Genomic DNA, 300 nt, shown 5'->3' with positions numbered 1-300 from the left:
TTTGTGTGCTGGGCCCCCTTCCACGTGCTGCAGCTGGTGCAGCTGGCCGTCCATCGGCCCACCCTGCCGTTCTACTATGCCTACAACGTGGCCATCAGCATGGGCTACGCCAACAGCTGCCTGAACCCTTTCATTTACATCTTGCTTGGGCAGAACGTCCGCAGGAGGATCGTGGTCTCCGTGCGGCCCGCGGCTTTCGGAGAGGACACCTCTCACAACCGGCTCAAGAGTGCACAGGGAGAAGGCAGCGACTTTGGGCAACCGCTGCTGCACTTGGTCTCCGTCTCGGCCAGGTAGAGA

General features: G+C 61.3%; 1 protein-coding gene across 1 annotated transcript; it reads left to right on the top strand.

Moving 5' to 3' along the window:
- Positions 1-6: 6 nt before the first annotated feature.
- Positions 7-297, top strand: LOC107125505 (melanin-concentrating hormone receptor 1-like; the record flags this gene model as incomplete). The annotated part of the gene is made up of 1 exon (XM_015428924.1): positions 7-297. A coding segment is annotated over one exon (291 nt), but the record flags the coding sequence as incomplete, so codon positions are not given.
- Between the last annotated feature and the right edge of the window lie 3 nt (positions 298-300).

Source organism: Gekko japonicus, unplaced genomic scaffold (genome assembly GCF_001447785.1).
Source record: "Gekko japonicus isolate JY-2015 unplaced genomic scaffold, Gekko_japonicus_V1.1 scaffold133255, whole genome shotgun sequence".
In the NCBI taxonomy this organism is placed as follows: domain Eukaryota; kingdom Metazoa; phylum Chordata; class Lepidosauria; order Squamata; family Gekkonidae; genus Gekko; species Gekko japonicus.
Note: the sequence above shows the minus strand (reverse complement) of the source record. Positions and strands in the feature narration are given on the sequence as shown.